The sequence below is a fragment of the Mustela nigripes genome, chromosome 10, assembly GCF_022355385.1.
Source record: "Mustela nigripes isolate SB6536 chromosome 10, MUSNIG.SB6536, whole genome shotgun sequence".
Lineage (NCBI taxonomy): Eukaryota > Metazoa > Chordata > Mammalia > Carnivora > Mustelidae > Mustela > Mustela nigripes.
The window spans coordinates 39651810-39674607 of NC_081566.1; the positions used below are offsets into that span (position 1 = coordinate 39651810).

Consider the following 22798-nt stretch of genomic DNA (forward strand, 5'->3'; position numbering starts at 1 on the left):
TAATAAGAAGATTGAGCAAAAATAAATAGAGACCAGGAAAACCATAGAAAAAACCAAATAACCTAAGAGCTCTGTGTCTTGAAAACACAAAACTGACAAACTAGTTAGGCTAAAAAGAAATGAGAGAAGGCTCAAATATAAAATCAGAAATGACAGGGTGCCTGGGTGGCTCAGTGGGTTAACGCCTCTGCCTTTAGCTCAGGTCATGATCCCAGGGTCCTGGGATCGAGCCCCCCATCAGGCTCTCTGCTCAGCGGGGAGCCTGCTTCCCTTCCTGTTTCTCTACCTGCCTCTCTGCCTGCTTGTGATCTCTGTCAAATAAATAAATAAAATCTTAAAAAAAAAAAAAATCAGAAATGAGAAGCACCCGGGTGGCTCAGTCAGTTAAGCCCCTGACTCTTGGTTTTAGCTCAGGTCATGATCTCAGGGTCATGAGATTGAGACCCAAGTTGGGCTCTTCTCTCATCAGGGGAGTCTGCTTGAGGATTCTCTCTGTCCCCCTCCCTCTGTCCCTCAAGGCCCTGCTTGCACATATGTGTGCATCCTCTCTCTCTAAATAAATAAATAAATAAGTCTTTTTTAAAAACCAGAAATGAAAGAGGAGACATTATAATTGATATCACAAAAATGCAAAGGATCATAAGAGACTACTATGAATGCCAACAAATTGGATAACCTAGAAGAAATTCCTAGAAACTATATACAGCTTGTCAAGACTGAATTGTGAAAAATAGATAATCTGAACAGACATTAACAAGTTAAGGATATTGGATCAGTAATCAAAAACTTCCCATAAAAGAAAAGTCCAGGACCAGATGATTTCACTGTAAATTCTACCAAACATTTAAAGAACTAATACAAACCTTGCTCCGACTTTCCCAAAAAAACTAAATACCAAACTCATTTTATAAAGCCAGCATTTACCTAATACCAAAACCAGACAAAGACAGTGCAAGAAAAGAAAACTATAGGCTAATATCCCTGATGAATATAGATGCAGAAAGCCTCAACATAATAGGAGAAAACCAAATTCAACTGTACATTTAAAAGATCACAGCTGTGATCAAGTGGGATTTATCCCTGAAATACAAGGATGGTTCAGCATATGTAAACCAATCAGTGTGATATACCAGTTAATAAAATGAAAGATAAAAATGATAGGATTATATCAGTAGATTCAGTAAAAGCATTTGACAAAATTCAGTATCCATTGATGATAAACACAGTGAGTTTAGTGGGAACACACCTTAACACAATAGAGACCAACTATGATAGACCCACAGCTAACATTACGTTTTTCATTTAAGACCAAGAATAAGGGGCACCTGGGTGGCTCGGTGGGTTAACGCCTCTACCTTCAGCTCAGGTCATGATCCCAGGGTCCTGGGATCGAGCACCCCATTGGGCTCTCTGCTCAGCGGGGAGCCTGCTTCCCTTCCTCTCTCTCTGCCTGCCTCTCTGCCTCCTTGTGATCTCTGTCTGTTAAATAAATAAATAAAATCTTTAAAAAAAAATGACCAAGAATAAGACAAGGATGTCCACTATTACCATTCCTATTCCACATAGTAATGGAAGTTTCCAGATTGGAAAGGAAGACATAAACTTGTCTCTTTGCAGTTGACATGGTATTATATATAGAAAAACCTTAAAAACTCCACTGAAACATTGCTAGAACTATTTCAGTAAATTTACAGGATGCAGGATACACAAAAATCAGTTGTAGTTCTAATAATGAACTTTGAGAAAATTATTAAAACAATACTATTTATAATTGCATCAAGAACAATAAAATACCAAGAATAAATTTAACCAAGTAGGTGGAAGCTCTGTAAACTGAAGAGGTCCCTGGGTGGCTCAGTCAGTTAAGCATCCTACTTCAGCTTGGGTCATGATCTCAAGGTCCTGGGGCTAAACAAGGAACGTGCTTATCCCCTGCCCCTCCCCCCATTCATGCGTTTACGTGCATACACTCTCTCTCTGAAATAATGAAATATTTTATTTAAAAAAAAGATCTGTACACTGATAACTGATATCTGTATACCATATAAGATACTGAGGAAAGAAATTAAAGAACACAAATAAGATGGAAAGTTAATTCTATGCTCATGAATTAGAAGAATTAATGTTATTAAAATTTTCACTCCTGAAAACAATCTATAGATTCAGTGCAATTCCTATTAAAACTTCCAGTGGCAGACAGTCTTAAAATTTGTATGGAATCAGAAAAGATCTTGAATGGTCAAAACAGTCTTGAGAAAAACAAAACTGGAGGCTTCATACTCCCTGATTTCAAACTATATTACAAAACTATAGTAGTAATCAAAACAGTATGGTATTTTCGTAAAATAGATACGTAGATCAGTGGAACAGAATGCAGAGCCTGGAAATAAACCCACACATAAATGTCAATTAATTTACAGCAAAGGAGCCAAAAGTATATAGTGGGGGAAATGTAGTCTCTTCAATGAATGGTGTTGGGAAAACTGGTGAGCCATATGCAAAAGAGTGAAACTGAACCCTTATTCTTATACCATACACCAAAGTTAACTCAGAATGGATTAAAAATTTGAACACAAGACCTAAAACCATGAAACTTCTAGAAGAAAACATAGAAGTTAAGATCTGTGGTATTGGTTTTGGCAGTGGCTTTTTGAGTTTGACACTAAGGACAAAGGCAACAAAAGCAAAAAAATAAGTAAGTGGAACTACATCAAGCTGAAAAGCTTTTGCATAGCCAAGGAAGCCATCTACAAAATGAAAGGCAACCATCAAAATGGGAGAAACTATTTGTAAAACATATTAGTAAGGGATTGATGTTCTAAATATATTTTTTAAAAACTCAAAAGCAAATGAAACAATCAAGTTAAAAAATGGCACAGGGGGCACCTGGGTGGCTCAGTGGGTTAAAGCCTCTGCCTTCAGCTCAGGTCATGATCTCAGGGTCCTGGGATCAAGCCCCGCATTGGGCTCTCTGCTCGGCAGGGAGCCTGCTTCCCCCACTCTCTCTGCCTGCCTGCCTCTGCCTACTTCTGATCTGTCAAATAAATAAATAAAAATCTTTAAAAAAAAAAAAAATGGCACAGGAACTGAATACAGACTTTTTACCAAAGAAGACCTGTAAGTGGCCAACAGTTAAGTGAAAAAAGGTGCTTAACATCTCTAATTATCAGAGAAATGCAAATCAAAACCACAATGAGATAACACCTCACACGTGTTAGAATGGCTTGTCATCCAAAACAAGTGTATTGTTATCCAAAATAACAAGTGTTGATAAGGATGTGGAGAAAAGGGAACCCTTGTACACTGTTGGTAGGAATGTATATTGATTGGTAAAGCAGTATATGAAAAGCAGTATGGGGTTTCCTCAAAAATTTTAAGTAGAATTACCATTTCTTTTAACAATCCCACTTTGGAGTAAATATCCAAAGGACATGAAAACAGGATCTAAAAGAGATCACACTCCCGTGTTCATTGCTTGTTATTTACAGTAGCCAACATATGGGAACAACCCAAGCATGTGTCAGCAGATGAAGGGATAGAGATGTGGCGTACATGCGCACTGGAGTATTATTTAGCTGTGAGAAGGAAGGAGCTCCTGCCATTGGCAGCAGCAGGAATGGATCGTAAAGGTATCATGCAAAGTGAAAAAAGCCACACAGACAAATACTGCATGGTATTATTTATATCTAGAACTAAAAATAGAAGTCATTCTCATTTAAAAAGAAAGCAGTGGGGTTACCTGGGTGGCTCAGTCAGTTAAGTGTCAGACTCTTGATTTCAGTTTGGGTCACAATCTCAGGGTCTTGGGATCGAGCCCTTTTACGGGCTCTGGGCTTAGTGCAGAGTCTGCATGTCCCTCTCGCTCTGCTTCTCCAACCACTCATGCTCATTCTGTCTGTCTCTCTGTCTCAAATAAATAAAATCTTTTAAAAAGTGGCTGTTAGAGGGTGGGGCTGTAGAGAGAGGTTGATAAAAGGATACACATACTCTCTGAGATGATCAGAGGATCTAATACAAAACTGATGATATTTGATAACACTGTTGTATAACTGAAATTTTCTAAAAGAATAGAACCTAAATTTTCTCACACACACAAAAATGTATGATGTGTTGGTTGCGTTAACAAATGAGATGAGGAGGAACTTCAACAGTGTAGGTGTACATCAATACCATATGACCGCAGTGTACACTTTAATTATCTTACAATGGTATATGTACTTATACCTCAATAAAGCTGAAAAAAATCAAGTTAAAAAATTTAAGTTGATTTGTTTGTAAAGTTACATTTTATAATCAGAAAAAAATGTGAAGAGAACTTAAAATAATGTTAAGTCTCTGACTACATGGGCACTAATTTACTTGAAAGATGAAGCAAACTTCTGAAAAGGTGACAAAAGCTTTGCACACCAGGGAAATGGACAATTATACATGTTTATAAAATGTTATATAATGTATCAAGGGCTGGATCCCTTGACCACATCTGTGGATCCCAGGTTAGAAACTGTCTATGAAGGGATCCTAGCTATTCTTTTCTTCACAGCCAAGATTTTCCAGTTGGTCATTTCCCTATTCAGTTTCCCACCCAGTTACAATCTGGCTTCTGTCCTTATCACATTACTGAAACTGTTCTTTCTGATGTCACTCGCAGACTTTTATCGCCATCATACCACTTTGCTTTTCTTTTGCCCTGGTTTTAATGTATTCTTCCATGTCATAATTATGTATCATTGCAAACTGCCCAAAATCATTTCTGAAACAAGATACTGGTCAACAGATGCTCCTACTTGTGTCACATTTCTCAAATCATAGTTAATGCCAGCTTTTCTCCAGAGCTCTAAATTAATGTATCTGCTACTTATCAATACCAGGGCGGATGTATCTTTAAGTATCTAAAGAGAAACACTTCTGCTACTAAGCTTACTGTTGACCCCCTCCAAGCCTGCCCTACCTGTATTCTCTGTTTTAGTAGAAGAAATCGGGACCTTTTTTTTTTTTTTTTTTTTTTTTTTAAAGGAATTAGTACCTTTAGATCTTACGCTTGAAGAGATTTTGTATCCCCTGTTTTAGTAAAAGTGGAGATCCCAGATCTCTCCCTTTCCGGTCTTGGTTCCTTCGCCTTTCATCTCTTCTCTCCTACCACTACTAGCCTAGCTTGTATTCTCGACTTCTTGTGTCTAAATTGCTGCTGTCACTTCCTAATAGATGTCTCTGCTCCAGCCTCTATTCCAGCAGTCTGTAGTATTTTAGCTGTATAACTGTTCTTTCTAAAACAGAAACCTGAGGGGCACCTGGGTGGCTCAGTGGGTTAAAGCCTCTGCCTTCTGCTCAGGTCATGATCCCAGGGTCCTGGGATCGAGCCCTGCATCGGGCTCTCTGATCAGCAGGGAGCCTGCTTCCTTCTCTCTCTCTGCCTGTCTCTTTGCCTACTTGTGATAAATAAATAAAATCTTCATTAAAAAAACTAAAAAAGTAGTAAAACAGACACCTGATATTTCTGCTCCTGTAAGTGAAATTCTCATGGTCCCAGTTGTGCTCTTCAAACTGAGATACAGGTATCCTGGTATGCCAGGTGACATATGAAGCCACAGTATAAATCTATGGCATCTTCCTGGGGTTTCAGTGTTGCTTGAAGACTTTGGGGGAGGGCAAAGAAGGTATTAGGAATCATTTGTTTTAAAAAAAAAGGTTTGAGATACACTGGCTTCCAGAATAGTCTCACCTTCTTTAGTGTGGCATACAAGATCCCATATGATCTAAGCAGATGATGCGATCTCTGTGATCTACCAGACTGTATAGTTTCAGGTTCATCAGAAGAACAGTAACTGTAAATCCTTAGAGTGGGGAAGCAGAGGGAAGAAGGTAGAGCAGAGTTGAGTACCAGTAGAGAGAAGGGCGCAAAACCTAGTCTAAGGCATTGAGAGCTCGCCAAGGCCAGATGAGAGTTTAGCTCTTAAGGAAAAGTTAGATCCAGAGCAAGGTAGAATTGAAAACCAAGATGTTATGCACCAAAAAATAAAAACTACGGGGCTCCTGGGTGGCTCACTTGGTTGAGTGTCCAACTCATGATTTCTGCTCAGGTCATGATCTCATGGGTTGTGGGATCTGCTTGTTCCTCTCCCTCTGTTCCTCCCTCCACTCGCTTGCTCGCTCGCTCTCTCTTTCTCTCTCAAATAAGTAAATAAGTATTTTTTTAAAAGTCTGTGGACAAATCTGAGAGATCAAAGCCCACAGTTTCACTGTTCATTATGGACCTTTGAACCCAGCATCAGACACAAGTAACATGGTTATAAGCCACTTAAAAAAATTAGGAAAAACCATTTATTGAGTACCTGCAGAGTGCCTTGTTTCTGTACTAGATTCTTTTAACATAGAGAAGCAGCGTTTTTATTGACTTTTATTGCCATTCTGAAGATAAACAATAGTACAGACTTAAACAGTATAATTATATTCCACTGGACATGGTAGGTAGCATTCAGTAAATATTGAATAAGAGGTAAGTTAAAACTATGTATAGAAAACTTTAAACCCTACAGGTAGTATACAAATTTTAGTACACAATTTTCTGTTTTACACAGATACTACACAAATTTATTATTGCATAGAATGGCTATTCAAATTGATCTCATTTTAGGATGCAAAATACTCCAAAAAGTACAGAATTTGTACAACATGAAAGTTATATATTCTCTTACTAATTAACAGTTATGCTAGAAAAGATGTTAAAAACTGTCTAACTATTGGGATGCTTGGGTGACTTAGTCAGTTAAGCATCTGCCTTCAGCTCAGATCATGATCCCAGAGTCCTGGGATTGAGTCCTGCATCAGACTCCTTGCTCCCCAGGGAGCCTCCTTCTCCCTCTGCCTGCCACTCCCCCTCCCTGTGCTCTCTGTCTCGAACAAATAAACAAATAAAATCTTTAAAACAAAACAATACAAAAAAGAACCTGTAACTATTAGGGGGGACCTGGGTGGCTTAGTTGAGCATCTCTCTCTCTCTCTCTTTTTTTTTTTTTAAAGATTTTATTTATCTGACAGAGCACAAGCAGGCAGAGGAAAGAGGGAAGGAGGCATTGCACCAAGCAGAGAGATTGAAGTGGAGCTTAATTCTAGGACCCTGGGATCATGACCTAAGCAGAAGGCATGTGCTTAACCAATGAGCCCCTGAGGCACCCCTACTCAAAGATTTATTTATTGATTGATTGATGGGTTGATTGGAGAGAAAAAGCACAAATGGGAGAGCCAGATGGATAGAGAATCCAGAGTGATTTTGCACAGAGCCCAGAGCCCAGTGCAGGGCCCGATCTCATGGCCCTGAGATCACTAGCTGAGCTAAAATCAGGGAGTCAGACGCTCAACCGACTGAGCCATTCAGAGTATTTCCCCAATCCTGTTTGTGTTTTGTTTGGGATTTTTTTTTTAAGATTTATTTAAGACTCTTGGGGCGCCTGGGTGGCTCAGAGGGTCCAGCGTCTGCCTTCAGCTCAGTCATGGTCTCAGGGTCCTGGGATCGAGCCCCACATGGGGCTCTCTGCTCAGTGGGGAGTCTGCTTCCCTCTCTCTCTGCCTACTTGTGATCTCTCTCTCTCTCTCTCTCTCTCTCTCTCTGTGTCAAATAAATAAAATCTTTTTTTTTTAAATGACATCAGGAGCACCTGGGTGGTTCAGTGGGTTAAAGCCTCTGCCTTCTGCTCAGGTCATGATCCTAGGGTCCCGGGATCGAGCCCCACATCGGGCTGTCTGCTCAGCAGGGAGCCTACTTCCTTTCCTCTCTCTTTCTGCCTGCTTCTCTGCCTCCTTGTGATCTCTGTCAAATAAATAAGTAAAATCTTTTAAAAAATAAAATTTTTTAAAATGACATCAGATTCTTGGGGCACCTGGGTGGCTCAGTGGGTTAAAGCCTCTGCCTTCGGCTCAGGTCATGATCCCAGGGTCCTGGGATCGAGCCCCGAATCGGGCTCTCTGCTGAGCAGGGAGCCTGCTTCCCCCTCTCTCTGTCTGCCTGTCTCTCTGCCTACTTGTGATCTCTGTCTATCAAATAAATAAAATTTTTTTTAATAAATAAAAATGATATCAGACTCTTGATTTTGGCTCAGGTCATGATCTCAGGGTCATGGGATCGAGCCTTTCATTAGACTCTGTGCTCAGCAGGAAGTCTGCTTCTCCTTGTCCCTCTGCTCTTCCCCCCACACACACTCTCTCAAATAAACAAATTTTTAAAATCTTTTAAAAAAAAACTGTTAACTATTTGAAAAATAACAGGAATATCTATCAAAATCAGAAGGATGTGATTATAGCAGTAATCCAAGGAATTATAAAGCATTTGATTAACATCTTACTAATTTGAATATAATGATATGACAGTGGGAGAGGGATGAAAGTTTAAAACAGCAAAAAATCAAAGCAGAAATAAATTCACTTAGAGATGGTGGTGCTGATGTTTACAAAATATGCCCCAGAAAGGTGTGAAAACTAACTCTGCAAGTAGCTTCATAAAGCTACACATACAAATGCTGTAATCTGTGATACCAACTAGAAAAAACAGGAGTTAAAAGTTCCACTTGTGAGTAATGCTTTCTTCTCTCTCTCTCTTTCTCTCCCTGTAGTTATTGTGACCAACTGAAAGTCTCAGAGAGTACCCACGTGCTTCAGCCTTTCCTCCCCAGTATCCTGGATGGCTTAATTCACCTAGCAGCCCAGTTCAGCTCAGAGGTCCTCAACCTGGTGATGGAGACCCTGTGCATCGTCTGTACAGTAGACCCAGAGTTCACAGCAAGCATGGAAAGCAAAATCTGCCCCTTCACCATCGCCATTTTCCTGAAGTACAGTAACGGTATGCCCCTGGGACTGTGTGCGGATGAGGGACACCAAAGGAAAGGTGGTGCCTGGTGAATTTAGGTGAAACTTTTCCCTGGGTCTCGTGGTCTTAAGCATCGTAAGCAAAGAAAGGCTTTCACTCAGCAAGGAGGTGATCCCGTACTGGAGCTAGAAGAACACCAAAAAGTGGAGTAGGTGTTCTGTCACTCTCACCTGCAGTCAGAACTGGGGAAAAAGACAAATAAAGGGTTAGCAGGCAAGAGGTACAGTTCAGAACTAAATCCCCTAAAAGAAGGGGCCTACAGCTATCATGTAGAAAATGAGATACTGAAGAAAGACCTGTGCAAATGGTTATGAACAATGGAGGTCATCACATGGCTTTTGTAGTAGCAAAAATTTAGAAGTAATAAAAAAAATTAGTTACATTTATTATATCCGTAAAGTGAAATACCGTGCAGCCTCTAAACATCAAACTTGAAAGGAATGGTTAAAGCCGTGGGAAAGTGCTCACATTCTAAGAAGAGAATAGGAGGTTTTCCAAACTGCATAGAGTATAACCCCAAGTTTTGGGTTTGTTTTAGACAAGAATTAATTTATAGATATGTACATAGAAAAAGAACCAGAAGAAAATACATCAAAGTGTTAAGGTAGGTCTCTCTAGGTTGTGGAACTCCAGGTGTTTTCTTCCCTTGAATACTTTCCTACATTTTGACTTTTTCAGTAGTGAGTGTGCATTAGTAACAGCACTTCACTTGTGTAATGCTTCATTACCAGAAAAAAATATTGAGGATATTTGTTTTTATCTACCTATAGATAGAGGTAGGAGTTACACAATATGATATCATACTAAACGTTTTATTTGATTGGCTTTTTCACTTAAAATGTGTCCTGAAGGGACACCTGGGTGGCTCAGTCAGTTAAGCATCTGCCTTTGGCTCAGGTCATAATCCCAGGTTCTGGGATTGAGTCCTGCAGTATTGGGCAGTTTGCTAAGCAGAGAGCTTGCTTCTCCCTCTGCCTTTCACTCCCCCTGCTTCTGCTCTTCTCTGACAAAATAAATAAACAAACTCTTAAAAAAAAAAAAAAAAAGGTGTCCTGAAGAGGTTTCCATGTTGCACTCCTAGATACCTCTCATTCTTCTCAGCCGTCACGTAATATTCCCTAAAATGGCTATAGCATAATCTGCTGGTTCTGTTAATGCACATCTAGAATGTTCACAGTTTTTTTCAAAGCAATAGTGCAGTGATACTTTCTATTTTTTCTTGCTCGATATAGGAAGAAATGTTTCTTAAATAGGTGAAGTAGGTCAAGCCAAAGTTTCATTTCTTCACAAGGCTCTGCCTTGTGAGGGTTTTGCCTTTTGCTTTGGAAATGCTTTGGAAGTTCTTTTTTCTCTCATGACTAACCCCTGGGAGATGTATATGATTCCTCTTCAACACAGGAGAGCCTGGCAATGAGTGTTTTGGCAACCTTTAAGTTTCATGGTCTTCTTAACAAAGTATCAATGGGGATTTTTTTTTTTTCCTTAAGTGTTTGGTTTTGTAATCCAGGTTTCACAAGAATAAAAGTCATTAAAGATTTGCCCCGGAAAAAGAGCTGGGTTTCATTTTAGGAGTAGCTATTCCAGGCCAATTTCTGACTTAATGAAACCATGTATCCTCTGGCTCTTGGAGAGCTAGCTTCTCTCCTATTTCAGGGTATTCATACAGCCTCACTAGGTCCCAGGTATATGACGTGGGTATTCATACAGCCTCACTAGGTCCCAGGTATATGACGTATAAGCAGAGCAGAAGTTGTTAACTTAGATGAGGGCCAAGCAACAGGCATCATTAAGCCAGAAGCACAATCAGACCATTGGGTGGGGGGGATTCTGTGTGCCTTATCCACTTCAGATCCTGTCGTCGCCTCGCTGGCCCAGGATATCTTCAAGGAGCTGTCCCAGATTGAAGCCTGCCAGGGCCCAATGCAGATGAGGCTGATTCCCACTCTTGTGAGCATAATGCAGGCCCCACCAGACAAGATCCCTGCAGGGCTGTGTGCGGTAAGTGCTTACAGGGCACCGATGTGGGTGGAGATTTAAGAAAAAGAGCGGGCTCAGGCTCTTCCCATATCACCTGTACATCCCACCTAGCTGATGGGAAGCCGGTGGCATTAGAGATTCGTAGGGTGATTTTCCTGGGCTACTTTGCCCACAGGACAGTGGGAGGCTGTCCTGATTCTTGAGGCTTTGGCGACCTGGCTCTTCTGGTTCCTGAGTTGCCCTTGGTGAATTGAACAGTGCTGTTATTAGACAGTGCCACTGAGTATGTCACCAGACTGTCTGTCCACTCCACTGCCATATACCATCCACCCCCATATCTAAGCAAGCAGCGAGCTAGCGGGAGGAGGCTAAGAGCACTCTCCACTAGCTGATTACTCCTTTCCTTCAGAAACTTTACTTGGTGAAAGTTAATGCGCTTTCTTTGGGTTGCTATGTTGTGTCCATGCAATAAGGATCTTGGATGTTGGGCACCCTTGACCCCCACCCTAGGAGCAGTTCTGATTTTTTTTCTCCCCCTCTTCTCTCCTTCAGACGGCCATTGATATCCTGACCACAGTAGTACGGAATACAAAGCCTCCCCTTTCCCAGCTACTCATCTGCCAAGCTTTCCCTGCTGTGGCACAGTGCACCCTTCACACAGATGACAACGCCACCATGCAGGTATCAGAGCTGTGGTGACTAGAAGAGGGAAGGTAGCTCCCCGGCCATAGGCTTATAGTAGCCTGAGAAAGCTGACACAGTCTCCTGCTTTAGAGATACAGGTCTCTCAAATCCAGCCGAGACCCTCCCAAGCACTCTCTGCTTTGGAATCTGTTATGATCTTAAAGGGTATGGATGCCAGACATCCTGCCCATCTGTATCTGGGTATTGCTACTGTGGATGAGATTACAGACCTACAGACTTGAAGCTCTAAGAAAGTCTTTCCTGACTCAGTAAAGTCAGCAATGTAATAGGCCTTTGGAAATCTCTGGGCAGATAGTGGTTCATATGTTTGTTTGTCTTTATTCTCATAAAGACCTGTAGTGTCCACAATCACTGCTTACATCTTAAACATCTACCAGAGGTAGATCTTCATGGCTAAAACTTAGTTTACTTGGCCATGATCCCTTGTGATCAGAAGTAAGATTTTTGAGATAGCTGATTTGGTAAAGCAAGGATTGTATATTGCATGGCTATATCTGTTAACAGTAAATTCCTGACTCCAACTGTATGTACCCACCACAAACCCTGTAGGCTCATCGCTTTTATGAGACATAGGCCTCTAAGAAAAACATTGGCCCATATAGACCGAGGGCCTCCTGATATCTGTTCCCCCGTCACTAATATCGTTTGCCACCTTTGTCTCCCCAGAATGGTGGAGAGTGCTTGCGGGCTTACGTGTCAGTGACACTGGAGCAGGTGGCCCAGTGGCACGATGAGCAGGGCCACAATGGGCTGTGGTATGTGATGCAAGTGGTGAGCCAGCTCCTGGACCCCCGTACCTCCGAGTTCACTGCGGCCTTTGTGGGTCGCCTCGTCTCCACCCTCATCTCCAAGGCAGGGCGGGAGCTGGGGGAGAATCTGGACCAGATTCTTCGTGCCATCCTCAGTAAGATGCAGCAGGCAGAAACGCTCAGTGTCATGCAGGTAAGAGGACAGTGGGGAGCGGGGCTTTGCCAACCTCCAGGTGGTAGAGATGGAAATCGATATACAGGCCTGGAGGTATTACTTTGTCTTACGATCCTTGCAGAGCAGTTAAGTAAAATCTGTCTATTCTGGCCCAAGAAATACTGACAAGGAACTCCCCGTGTTCTCTGTTTCTTGACTGGCCAACCCCATTCCCTCTCATCTCCAGCTCTCTGAAATTGGTTTCCCTGAAGCAGATGTCCTTCTTGTTACCTCCTAGTCTCTGATCATGGTGTTCGCTCATCTGGTGCACACTCAGCTGGAACCCCTCTTGGAGTTCTTGTGCAGCCTCCCAGGACCTACTGGCAAACCTGCCCTGGAATTTGTAATGGCTGAGTGGACAAGCCGGCAGCATCTGTTCTATGGCCAGTATGAGGGCAAAGTCAGGTAGGGCCCATATTTCTTCTGTGGGCATTCTGCCCTCTCCTTGCATTTCTGCTTTCCCTTACTTGCTTCACTCATTTTTGTTCAACGTGTGAAACTGCCCCCTTGTATTCCCTTTTCCCTCTATTTCTTTATTGTTAATCGGGGTCTTTGAATAGCTGTCGTCTTGAAATTTCTAAAACACAGTCAACACAAGTACACTGTATTTTTTCCCCCTCTCTGCTGGCTAGAGATCCCCCACTGCCATAGACTTCACCTAGCCAAGTACTGCTAGTGGCTTATTCTCCTTTATAAACCCAAGCCTTCTAACTGTGGCTTGCTAACTTCCCATCCTAGACTTGCGTCCCACTGGTTCCCATTACCCCATTGCACTTTTTGGTGTGGCCAGCTATTGCGATCCTTGCCCACCTTAGCTTTGTTCAAAAAGTTCAAAAGTTTCATTAGCCCATCCTCATGAACACTAAATCCCATTTTCAGTTAAGTTCTCTCATCTCTCCTAATTTGTTGTGAACAGAATTTTCACCAACCCAGAGAAGAGTCTTAGAACATAATTGCCGATCTCCTTGGAGTGAACTCCAGATGGGTTGCTGATTGACCCTTTTTTGGCTCTTCCTTGCTAGCTCTGTGGCACTGTGTAAACTGCTCCAGCACGGCATCAATGCAGATGACAAACGGCTGCAGGATATCCGCGTGAAGGGAGAGGAGATCTACAGCATGGATGAGGGCATCCGCACCCGCTCGAAGTCAGCCAAAAGTGGGTGATGCTGCTGCTCCTCCAGTCTCTTCCCTAGGGGCTAAGTGGCAAGGGTGGGGGGCAAGGATGCACTGTGATCTCGATTTTTAAAATACAGCTGTTAGTGATGGCTTTGATAAAAAGAAACAGAAAGCTGTAGGTAAACAGATCAGAACATATGGTTCCTTCTTACTGCTGAAAATTGGCAAAAACAATCTCAGGGACCCCAACTTCCAGCTTCATTCGGGACTCTGATACGCATTTGAGCATGTCTTTGTTGCCAGATTGCTTTTGTTCTATGACGTCAGTGATTTGTAGGCAGCGAGTGCAAAGCTGCCCTCTTCAGCCGTAGGTTTATAATCACCTCTGCTGTTTCTCGAACTGCAAGTCATGGGGACTGGAGTAATGCGCTCTGTACAGTTACTTGGTGTCCAAGCCTTATTACCAGCCAAAACCTATCTCCTAATTCCTGAACTCTTATCTGTCCTAACTTTTGAACTCTGAGAACACCAAGCGGATTGAAGTTCTTTAACTTTAAATCCTTCTGTGCCAAGTGGATATGGTCTGGGATGGTGGAAAGCCTGAGGGTTGGTGAACTGTGTCTGCTGAGCAGTGCTGCAGGAGGGAGGGAGCCCTGCCAAAGGGAGCCCACGGACAGTCTGTTAAAAGCCCTGCCTTTCCTTTCCAGACCCTGAGCGCTGGACAAACATTCCTTTACTGGTCAAGATCCTGAAGCTGATCATCAATGAGCTCTCCAACGTCATGGAGGCCAATGCCGCACGCCAGGCCACTCCTGCAGAGTGGGGTCAAGGTGCACCAGGCTCTGGCAGATCAAGTTACAAATGTTCAGATTATCAGTTTGGCTTACTGAATCATGGGGTTTTTTTTAAATGTTTAGTACATGCCCATCATGTGGCTAGCTAGCGTTGCTACACACGTGATGAGCTGCTCCTGAGGTCCGCCTTCTGAAATCTCTGCAGAGGCTGGGGTGGGAGGCGGCCGGGAAGCAAGCTGCTTACCCCTTTCTGTTCAGTTTTTCTCAACCTTTTCTCTACCCACTAAAACACCCTCAGTTCTTCCATTTAAACATTTTGGGAGGGCTTGGCCACAGGCCACATTGCAGAAACCCTTGGGACCCTTCTGTTCTGGCCTGTTTGCATTTGGGAAGGGAAATGTGTGAGCATACTCCAGCTGCTTTCCATCTCCAAGTAGATGACTCCAATGATATGTGGGAGGACCAGGAGGAGGATGAAGAGGAGGAAGAGGATGGTTTAGCTGGCCAGCTCTTATCTGACATTCTCGCTACAAGCAAATACGGTAAGCGGTTTGAGAAGAGGACAGGACAGCCATGCTAAATTCCTTTTCTGTGCACTGGCACCAAGAACAGGGTGCCAAAGGAGAGAGGTGGGCCCACAAGGGACGTTCTTTGGGCTTCTTTAGCCCTTCTACCCCAGCTGTGTGGTGATGCCTCCCTGCTTGGGGTGCAGGAAGGGGCCCCGGCCCTGACCCCTTTCTGTGTTGACTGTGTCTAACAGAGGAGGATTACTACGAGGATGACGAGGAAGATGACCCTGATGCCCTGAAGGATCCTCTCTATCAGATCGACCTGCAGGTGCGCATTTCCAGAGACCAATGTCTTGCAGGTGACGATGTCCCAGGCCCCGGAAACAGGAATATGGCTTCAAACCCATTCATAGTTCATTCTGGGAGCTTCAGGGCAGAGAGTTCCTATCTTGTTAAGTAGTCAAGGGCTCTGGGTGGGCTGGAAGTATTTTAGCATTATACCTGCCAGTATGGCGGTCCAATTTCTTGCAACTCGGCTATCTTGTGAAAGTCCTTGGGTGAAATATGGGACCTGTTGGGAAAATTTCTTTTCCTTATGGAATTTAGTCTCTGGATTAAGCCTGCACCAGATCCAAGAGTATAGAAAGCCACCCCTCAGCATGGTGGCATTTGTCAAAAAGCCAGTGCTTCCTGTACCACTTGGGGTTCTTGCCCTGCCACAGATGGTGAGCCTGGAAACCCTCAGTGATGCTACTCTTTTTCTTCCCCCCCAGGCATATCTCACAGACTTCCTCTGCCAGTTCGCTCAGCAGCCCTGCTACATAATGTTCTCAGGCCACCTTAATGACAACGAGAGGCGGGTTCTGCAGACCATTGGCATCTAAAAAAACGGAGACTTTCTACATCTTCTCCTCCTGGCTCAGCCACAAACCATTTTGCAGCCCTTAACTGGCCTCGAGATGTACTTTCTTTTCAACCTAGAGTGGCCTCCTGACTCTTGGCCCTTGGCCTTTGCAGAGTGACACTGACAATTCAAACCAAGCTCACCAGTGCTGTCACTTACGAATACTGGAAAAAAGGACACTTCTCAAAGACCCCCTGAAGAGACTCCATCTCTAGAAACCTTTCTCCCTATGTGCCCTCACCTCTGTTCCTAGAGCCCTCTGCTGGCCACTCCAGAAACATATTGCCCAGAAGGATTATGTGTTCATGGATTATTTTGCCCCACCTCAGGAGCACAGGAAGTCATGACCATTTATATTCTAAAACAGAACCTGTTTACTTTCATAGGACATCTGATGTGTTCAGATAGGAATACACTTGAGAGATGATTCTGCTTTCTGCCCTCCACCACAGATGCTCTGGGTTCTCCATAGGAACAAGAGGGAGCAACTACATTCTGAGCCCTCTTCAGTGACCTCTCCTTGTCTCCCTCCTACAACACTAAGGCTTCCCTCTCAGAGGAAGTCATCTTGTTTTTGCCTCATTGCATGACACAACCCCTCCCCCCCCAACCTATCCCTGTGTATACTTGCACACACACAAAATAAGCCAGACAGATGGCACATTGGTTTTCCTTTTTTAGAAAAAAAAAAAAATGGGAAAAACATTTTTTAAAAGTCCTCCTGACCCAACCATATTTAATATTCCTCTCCCACACATCACCACACAGTCTGATGTTCAAAGGTTACCCCCTCTCCCTCAGGAATCCTCTAAAGTGGATAAGTTGTAGCCCTCAAATTTGCAATGTGTATTTTTCTAGGAGAGTAAAGTAATCTTTACAAATGAATTTAGTCCGCATGGTATAAGGTATCCCAGCATATATACCTTCTGTCCCTTTTAGTAGGAAAATAAAAATTAGGGAAAAAGGAATAGGCAGAGCCATGTAGATACCATATTGTGTTTTAGCTAACCTAGCTCAAAATGATTCTTAGAGAACTAGTATCATCCAATCAAATATTTTTTAATTTTGCCACTTTTTATTTATTTATTCGACAGAGAGAGAGAAGAAACCGCAAGAGAGGGAGCACAAGCAGGGGGGGTGGGGGAGGGAGAAGCAGGCTTCCCATGGAGCAGGAGATTGATCGGGATCATGAGCTGAGCTGAAGGCAGACGCCTAACGACTGAGCCACCCAGGCACCCCCAATCAAGGGTTTTTAAAGGCGGTCCCTTGGTTCAAGAAGTGAATGAGGATAATAAAGGGAAGGAGGCAAACCCCAGCATTTCCTTTTTTGATAGTGCCCATGCCTGGTGCCCGAGTTTTAGGAGCTATAGAAGATTCTTTAGGTTGCCAGTCTTGCAGACAAGAAATAGAATAGAAAGTGAATTTAAGTCTCTGTTCTTGAGGAAAGGGCCCCAGTTGTGGGGCATTTACTATACAGGACTGTAATGGAAGCTAAGGATTTTGTAGCCAATAGTGATTTCACACCACTAGGTGTCCCTGGTGTATAATTTCCACGTCTGACTGAGCTGGGAAAAGTGTTGAGGTTACTGTCTTTGAAAAGTCCGAGGGTGTGTGCACCGTATGGTCTGCTGCCAGGCAGATTCTGAAACTAGTAACTGCCCCTGCTGTTTCTCCCCCTTGAGATGGGAGTGTCGCTCCTACTGGGGAGATGATAGAAGGTCTGGCCAATTGTAGCTCAGGAAAAGCACAGTCAGCCTTAGAAACTCACTCCATCATTGATCTCAAGGCAGTGCCAGTTGGTTTCAATGCTGAAGGTTTCACAAGGCCAAATCAACTCATCATTGTGGCACAAAAGACTGGTCTCATACCATTGGTGTTGAATTGCTGAGTTTGGGAAGACTTGGGGCTCCCATATATAGAATGATATGGGCCCCGTCTAGGCCTGCTGATTAGGAGGGAAAAAAAAAAAGTCTGTATCTAGTGCCAAAAATGGTCTCTTGACAGAGGTTCTCTCGCTGATTTTGGGGGAGGACTGGAAAACTCGAGTCCTAATGGAAAGCATCTTTATATCATCTGGGGGGCCACCCGTACCTAAGAGACATACTGTTGTGGATGAGAGCAGAGGGTCTTACACTGGTGTGCAGGCGCTTCCCGTGCTCCCACAGCATTTCCACATCGTCCCATTTAGCCTTTACAGCAGGCACATGGATAATATTCCCATTCTATCGACGAGGAAGAGTTCAGGGACTACACCAGCATCGGCATGGAGAAAAATGATCTGCTGGAGTCCAGCACTACCGACATAAAGGAACTCCAGCTCCTACTATCTCTTCTTTTGGCCAAAGAGCTACCTTGGGTCTGAAAAGATTAGGGCCAACCGGTTGGAAGGAGTTGAAGCTCAAGATAAACAAGGGACTGAGAGAGCGCTGGGCTGCGGTAAAATAACTCTAGGTCTCCAGAGCCTGGTGAGTAACAGCTAGGACACCAAGGGCTTTCCCAGCAGTGGTTTAGGCTCTTAGTGGAAAGAACTGCAGGGAAAATGGAAGAGACAACCAGTAGATGGAGGAGGTGGAAGTCCAGGAATGGAAGGAAGCTGATTCTAAGTCCCTGCCCGATCTGTGACAATGATCAGGGAATACAGACAGATGACGCAAGCTGATAAATAATGTTGTAACCACTGGGGTTTAATAGATGTTCATTATGAATTCAGAGCAAGGGATGCCAAACTAGACTCGTAGTCTGATTTTGTTAACAAAATCTGGACACAGTAAAATCAAAGCATTAGGGAATGAGGAAGTTGGTTACTGGCCTCCAACTCTCAGATGACAAACGGGCTTATTGTGGAATGGTTTATGCTGTGCCCTAGGGTTCTGTCCTTCTCTTATTTGATATTAATGACAGATGAGGGGGCTTTTTAATGCCTTAGCCATTCCAAAAGAGGATATGAAGGCCTTTTACAAATGAAACAGCACTAGATAGGAGAGGGGCTGATCAGATTTTTTTTTAGATAGGGGAGGGGTTAGAATCCCAAGCAGGATGGGGGGTTGGGGGGGGGGGGGGGGCCTTCTTCGCTCAACCCTTGGGTCAAGACCTGAGCAGAAATCAAGAGTTGAACGTTTAACCGACTGGGTCACCCAGGCTCCAGGGCTGATCAGAATTTTAGACAACAGGAACCCCTGGGAAGGATGACAGTTTAGGATTCAAGCAAATACCTCTATAAGCTCTAAAATAGGCAGGATTTAAAGGTAAGGTTGTTTTTCAAAACTGATGAGTATGAAGAGAGTTAAGGATTACAGAGCACTATGCTCTTGTTAGCAATTCTGTGTGCCGGTAATAAGTGTTTATGATGTCAGGAACTGCTAACATGTCCTCACTAAACTCCCGTGTCGTCCTGGCTGGGGTAGCAGACACAGATTGTGTAAAATCGTTTCAGTCCTCTGTGTCTGTCAGCAATCCTAGAGAGCTCTGTTCCATTATGGTGCTCAAACAGGAGGCTCCCCGACAGACGGCAAGCCCATCTGCAAGAGGAAAACCAAGCACCGGAGGACCAAATCTGTGTCGGGGGGAAGAAGCTTGAAGGAGCTGAGAAGACTCAGGGAAAACAGGACACCGCTTTGGAAAATGAAAGGGCTGTCCAGCGAAAGACTATACTTCTCACCCCAGCCAGGCAGACGTACGACCACTAAGCAAATGATAAACTCAAAGCCAGGTTCTGACCACTATGTGTTCATTCTGCTCAGCAAATACTAAACTTTTTTTCCATGCAAGGCCAGTGCTAGATGCTGGAGAGGCTTGGCCCCTTCCCTCAAGAAGCTAGTCCAGTAGGAGGTCAGAAATAATGCAACAGATGTGGGCAGTACTAAGAGAAGTACTGGGGTCAATCCCCTCCTTAATGGTAACTGGGAGAAGAAGGCATGCAGGGTTACATGGGGAAGGTGACCCTTAAACTGAGCCCTTGCAAGGTGGCTCCAACTGCTCAGGGTTCAGAAGCACCAAATGCCAGTGACTGTTCCAAAGTGTTACTTGCATTTTCTCACGTAGACCATCTAGTCACTACAAAGTGCATGCTTTTTTGTTCACCTTATCTACAGGCTGATGAAACTGCAACACAGAGTCATTAAATGTTACCTGCCAAAAGTCACACAGCAAGGTGTGTGATTCTGATCCAAGTAGGTTTAGCACTTTTTGACAGTTTTCTGTCATCTCCCCCGTGCATTTGCCAGGCAGACGAGGGTGGGGTAGGACACCCCAGAGAAAAGAATCTTTAAGACCCTCACAGAATACGACTGCATTTTCACAGCTTGGACACGGGCTTAAAGTATTGGAATTTGTGGTTCACAGGGCTCTTGGCCAGAAATCAGCTGAGGGATGAGTGGGGACTAGACAAGGAGGGACCCTGCAGGCCTTGCCCTCTTCCAGGAATGGATGGCCACTTAGGAATTTTAGGCAGGGGTGTGGCAGGATCAGGTTTGCATTTTGGAAAGCATTCTGACGTCTGTCTAAACTTGACTAGAAGGGGAGACCAGAGGAAGGAGTGCAGGGGAGAGACCCGAGTGTCAGGAGGAAATGGAGCAGAGGAGATCAGGCAGTGAAAGGTTGACAAGGGAGAGTCCATGGGCCCCGACAGCCAGTAGAGAAAGGTCTTCCAAAAGCGACAGTTGATGGGGGCAGGATTCAGGTAGAAAAGTGGCCAGCCTCAAGTGACCGTTAATAAAATTCTACCATTTGTGAATGATTTAGCTTTCTCTGCCAGACTGGTACAGGTTCACCAGCTAGCTAAGAAGGACCCTCACACTCCTTTTGTTTGTGTTAGGGATGTTTTGTTTTGGGGCTTATTCTGTTTTGTTTTTTGAGTAGGTGAGAAATGAGTGACAGGACTGTTGTTTTCCTAAAATTGCAAATCTCACCGGATCCTTTAGACTTGTATGGTACCTATGACTTAATGGCAGTGTGCTGCAGGAAGAGAAAAGGAGGAACACAGGCCTGAGTAGAAGGCCTAGGAAGTCTCCCGGGGCTCGAGTGGCTCCAACGCGGCATGCTTGCCTAACTGGAAGGTGAGGAGGAAGCTGTGGCAGGTGACATCCCCTCTGATCCTTGGTTTCCATATTTGTAAAATGGAGAACTAATACCTACCTCAGGGTTGTAGTTAGAATTAAAGATGACTTCATTGAAGCACTTCAAATGGGAGAGAGTGCTTCTCTCTGCGTTCCCCCGCCCTCCAGAAGCTGGGAGCTATGTTTGGCTCCGTCTCCCTGACTCACTGGATTAGAATGACTCAGTTCAGTTTCACAGATGCTGCTGCTAAATTAGGGTCTCAGTGAGCCTTCGGGAGGCCAGCTCCGTGAGGAAGAACTGCAGCGCTGCCATCCTGCCTGGGAACAGGATAGAAACAGGTGGTGGCTGCAGCTCCTACCTTCCACCTGCTAAGCGGTTTTTCTGTGATGAGCCGCATGATTATGTTATCGATGTATTGGCTTGCTTTCCCTAGGTTTTTTCCCCTCTGCTTATTCCAAGAACATAGCCAAATTTTTTTGCATTTCCTTGACTTAGTTGCTTTTGCAGAGTGGAAAGCAGAGCTGCTTGAGGACAGCCATGCTTCTGGAGCTTCTGTAACAGCTTCAGTGCACAGGATCAGAGAGGAGGAAGCGGGGAGAAAGAAAGGGGAGGGGCCCCAGAAGATAAGAAAGAGCAGAAGTCCATGGGGCCTGAATGGTGGAGACTCTGCCCGGATCCTGCCAGAGCACTTGGGGACGGGAGGACTTCTAAGGAAGAAGAGGCTGCACGGAGTTCCTGGGGAGGCAGGCTGCTGGGCGCCAGGGCTCCAGGGAATGGTGTCTGTGTCTGCGACCCCCAGGCCAGGACTGCTGGACTTGCCCACCCCTGAATGGCAGAGGACAAGGCCTGCAGGGCCCACCCACAGCACTTTGCATTGTGTGAGATCCCAGGATCTTTTCATGATCCCAGAAGGAGAACTGATAATTCCCCTCCACCGGGCAGGGTAGAGACTTGGTCTGATCTAACTGGAGGGAAAGAAAAGCAATGCGGCGTTTCTCTTACACCTGGCCTTGTGATTGCGGATCAACACCTGCTCTCCCATCCCGCACTGGCTTGGCTCCCTTGCCTCATCCCTGACTCACGGAGCGTCCCTAGCAAGAGCACAGAAATATATGTGGAGGCAAGAGGGTTGGGCTCCCGCCCAAGCTCTGCTAGTGACCTGTTATATGACCCTGAGTAAATTCTTTTTCCATTGAACAGGGAGAGAGACAATAGGCCAGAGGGCCTCTGCCAGCTGACTTGAGGATTCTAGTGGGTTTGACTGAACCATAGCCCATTATAAACAAGGAAGCCCAGCGCATAGGGTTTAGGTGGCTTGTCCAAGTTTGCAGAGCAAGTTAAGAGACAGGGAAGGACCCACGCTCTGGTTAGGGGTTCAGAGTGTGAATTCTGGAGCCAGACTGCTTAGGTTTGGATCCTGGCTCTGCCATCCACCAGCTGGGGGACTTTGGGCAAGCTACTTAAATTATCTGTACCTTCATTTCCTCATCCACAGAACAGGTATAATAATAGTATCTGCATTAGGGACTCATTCTGAGGATTAAACTCAACACAGTACTAAGCACTGTGGAGTGCTGCCTCATAGTGAGTAGTCATGGCAGCCATTGGTCCGATTCCAAGCCCAAAGCAACTCTCACTACCCAAACTTGTCCTTGTAGAGCCTGTCACACCAGCAAAGGCCCTGTGCCTCTGTCGGTCTGAGAGTCCCCCCTGTGCCGCTGATTAACAGGACTCGGCTGAAAACAGAGACCCAGGGTGGAAAGGACGCGCTGAAGCCCACGTCCCCAAATCCTTGCCAGGAGAGGGAGTGGGGATAAAGGAAAGAGCTGTAAGCAGAGCCGTCTTCCTTCCTTATCCTCAGATCCCAAAATAACACTTGTCTGCCCCCACCCTGCCCAGCTGGCAGAGGGGCAGTCTG

At 44.4% G+C, this 22798-nt stretch overlaps 1 protein-coding gene across 2 annotated transcripts in view; it reads left to right on the top strand.

Moving 5' to 3' along the window:
* The window catches only part of IPO9 (importin 9), a 56213-nt gene extending 39503 nt beyond the window's left edge, over positions 1–16710 (top strand). For both annotated transcript variants that reach the window (XM_059413090.1, XM_059413091.1), the window contains exons 15-24: positions 8604–8830; positions 10707–10855; positions 11387–11515; positions 12206–12481; positions 12741–12907; positions 13525–13658; positions 14326–14448; positions 14850–14954; positions 15173–15249; positions 15695–16710. In XM_059413090.1, the coding sequence (XP_059269073.1) occupies positions 8604–8830; positions 10707–10855; positions 11387–11515; positions 12206–12481; positions 12741–12907; positions 13525–13658; positions 14326–14448; positions 14850–14954; positions 15173–15249; positions 15695–15805 (1498 nt within the window). In that variant the 3' untranslated portion in view covers positions 15806–16710. The remainder of the gene's footprint in view (positions 1–8603; positions 8831–10706; positions 10856–11386; positions 11516–12205; positions 12482–12740; positions 12908–13524; positions 13659–14325; positions 14449–14849; positions 14955–15172; positions 15250–15694) is intronic.
* The last annotated feature ends 6088 nt before the right edge of the window (positions 16711–22798 follow it).